This window comes from Terrapene carolina, unplaced genomic scaffold (genome assembly GCF_002925995.2).
Source record: "Terrapene carolina triunguis isolate 2854851 unplaced genomic scaffold, T_m_triunguis-2.0 Scaffold27236, whole genome shotgun sequence".
Lineage (NCBI taxonomy): Eukaryota > Metazoa > Chordata > Testudines > Emydidae > Terrapene > Terrapene triunguis.
The window spans coordinates 1-2347 of record NW_020691587.1 but is presented as its reverse complement, the minus strand read 5'-3'; the positions used below and the strand labels follow the sequence as shown (position 1 = coordinate 2347).

At 66.7% G+C, this 2347-nt stretch overlaps 1 protein-coding gene across 1 annotated transcript; it reads right to left on the bottom strand.

Moving 5' to 3' along the window:
• Window positions 1–651: 651 nt before the first annotated feature.
• INHA (inhibin subunit alpha) lies at window positions 652–1412 on the bottom strand (the record flags this gene model as incomplete). The annotated part of the gene is made up of 1 exon (XM_024223353.1): window positions 652–1412. A coding segment is annotated over one exon (761 nt), but the record flags the coding sequence as incomplete, so codon positions are not given.
• Window positions 1413–2347: the final 935 nt, after the last annotated feature.

Here is a 2347-nt window from a genome sequence, read left to right as displayed (position 1 = left end):
GCAGCCTGGGCTCGCTGGGGAGGGGGGGTGAGGGAGCAGCCTGGGCTGGGGGAGGGGCTGAGGGGGTCTCAGTGGTGCAGCTGCAGGGACTGACCCTGGAGCAGGTTTGGCGAGTTGAACCGGTTCCCTTTGCCCCGCCCCGGACCTGCCCGGCTCGGTGACTCCAGGCGGGGGCTGTAGGGAGGATCCAGCCTGAACTCCTGGCTCGCAAAGCCCTTGTCTGCTCTGGGATGGGCAGATCCTTGGGGGGGGGGGGGGGGGGGTTGTGAGCCCGCTGGGTTCGCTGAGTGCAATGACCCCCCCGCCCCCGAGCTGGGATCCAGTCAGACTGGCCTGCTGGCTCCATCATGCTGGGTCATCCCAGTGTAGGGCGACCAGATGTCCCGATTTTTTGGGTATTTTTCTTATATAGGCGCCAATTACCCCCCACCCCCATCCCGATTTTTCACACTTGCTGTCTGGTTACCCTATCCCAGTGCGGGGATGGTCCCTCCTGCCACGCCGCATGGCAGGAAACAGCCCCCCCGTCTCAGGGAGCCAGGCATCTCAGGTGCCACCCTGCCAGGCGCCCGCACCCCCCCCCTCCCCAGGGGCCCGGGGGAGCTCCGGGAGAGCAAGGCCCAGCGCAGGGCTGCGTGGTACCCGGCGGCCCTAGATGCAGGCGCAGTCCTGGGTGAGGATGTTGGGCACAGTCTCGTACTTGAAGGAGTAGCCGCCGTCGGAGGTGGTGCGAACGCGTAGGGAGCGCATGGTGCTGGGCAGGGCCGCACAGCACAGCCGGAAGCCCAGCGTGTGGCTCAGGGTGTGGGCGTCGGAGCAGCTGCCGTGGCAGTAGTGGAAGACGAAGCTGCTGGGGTGCACGATCCACTTGTCCCAGCCCAGCTCCTCGAAGGAGATGTTGAGGGCGGCCCGGTGGCAGTCAGCGTGGGCTGCGGCGTCCTCTGACGGGCGCTGCAGCAGGTTGAGGGCAGCCGGGGACCAGGGCACGGAGGAGCGGCGGGCTCTGTCCGGCCCTTTGGGCTTGGTGGTGGCCATGAGGAAGGGCATCTTGTCTGCATCGGCCGTGCAGGGGCAGCCCGGGCAGCGCACCAGCAGCACAAAGAGCTTCTGGGAGACGTAGTGCAGGAAGGGCGCGGCGAAGTGAAAGACCGTCCACTGCTCGGCTGCCTGCACCACAGTGGCTGCCACGGTGACCCGGCCCTGCCCCGACAGGATCAGCACGTCTGCCCCCCCTGCGGAGCGGTTGGCAGCAGCTGATGAGCCAGGGGGCACGAGGTCAGGGCCTGTGTGGAACCAGAGCTGGGTGGATGTCACCACGCGGCTCAGGGTGTGAGGTGAAGGCTGGAAGAGGTAGGTGAAAACGCTCTCGTCCTCCGGGAGCTCGTCCGGCTGGGGTGGCTCACATGGCACATCTGCAAACGGGTAGCAAAGGTCAGCAGAGCAGCCGGGAGCCCCCAGGCCTGGGCCTGCCCAGCGCGCCCCCGTACAGGAGGTGCCTGCAGGGAATGGCGGGAACCAGGGGCCAGGGCTCTTGGCTGCACCAAATCAGACTTGAGAACAGCAGGTCCGGAATTTGGGTCTTCAGCATGAACCATTGGGTTCAGGAGGAACTCGGTGGGACCGCAGGGAGCTGGGGGTCAGGCTGCAGGGGCACCGGCAGAGATGTGTGAGAGGAGCCCAGCCGGGGCTGGGATAGCAGGGGGCTGTGGGTCGGGACTGAGGGGCACTGGCAGAATGGGGGGAACCTGGGCTGGGCTAGCAGGGCCCTGCGGGGCATCAGCAGAGGTGTGTGTGTGTGTGTGTTTGGGGGGAGCTTTGCTACCTGGCCCATTAGGTCTCTGGCAGCTCAAGGCACCAGTCTCAGTTACACCCGGCACCAAGCGTCTCACATTCCCCCAGAGCTGGACGCCCCGTCCCAGCCTGCGCCAGGGGAGGCGCCCGCAGGACAAGAAGGGCCTGACACCTCGTGTCAGACAGGAGCAACTGCACGGCTCGGTGTGACTCGGGATCTTGTGGAACCAGGGGCAGGGGCCAGACACCTTTGCGGTGCCCCCTCTGCAGCGTGGCCTGGGACAGGGCTCGCTCGGGGCCGGGGTCACACCCACTGAGCCCAGGGCTGAAGGGGGACAAGGCGCCAGCCACTTACAGGCATGGCCTGGTTTCCAAAAGCAGCTCTGAGCTGTGGGGCCGTGCGGTCCAGGACACTGGCCACGGGACAGAGGGGAGACTGCCCTAGAGACTCCAGCCCCACCACTGCATCGGCCTTGCCTTCCCTTGCCCCCCGCCTGTATCCATCCCTGCCGGAGCACGCACCTAGAGAACCACCACCCGGACGTGCAGTCCCAGA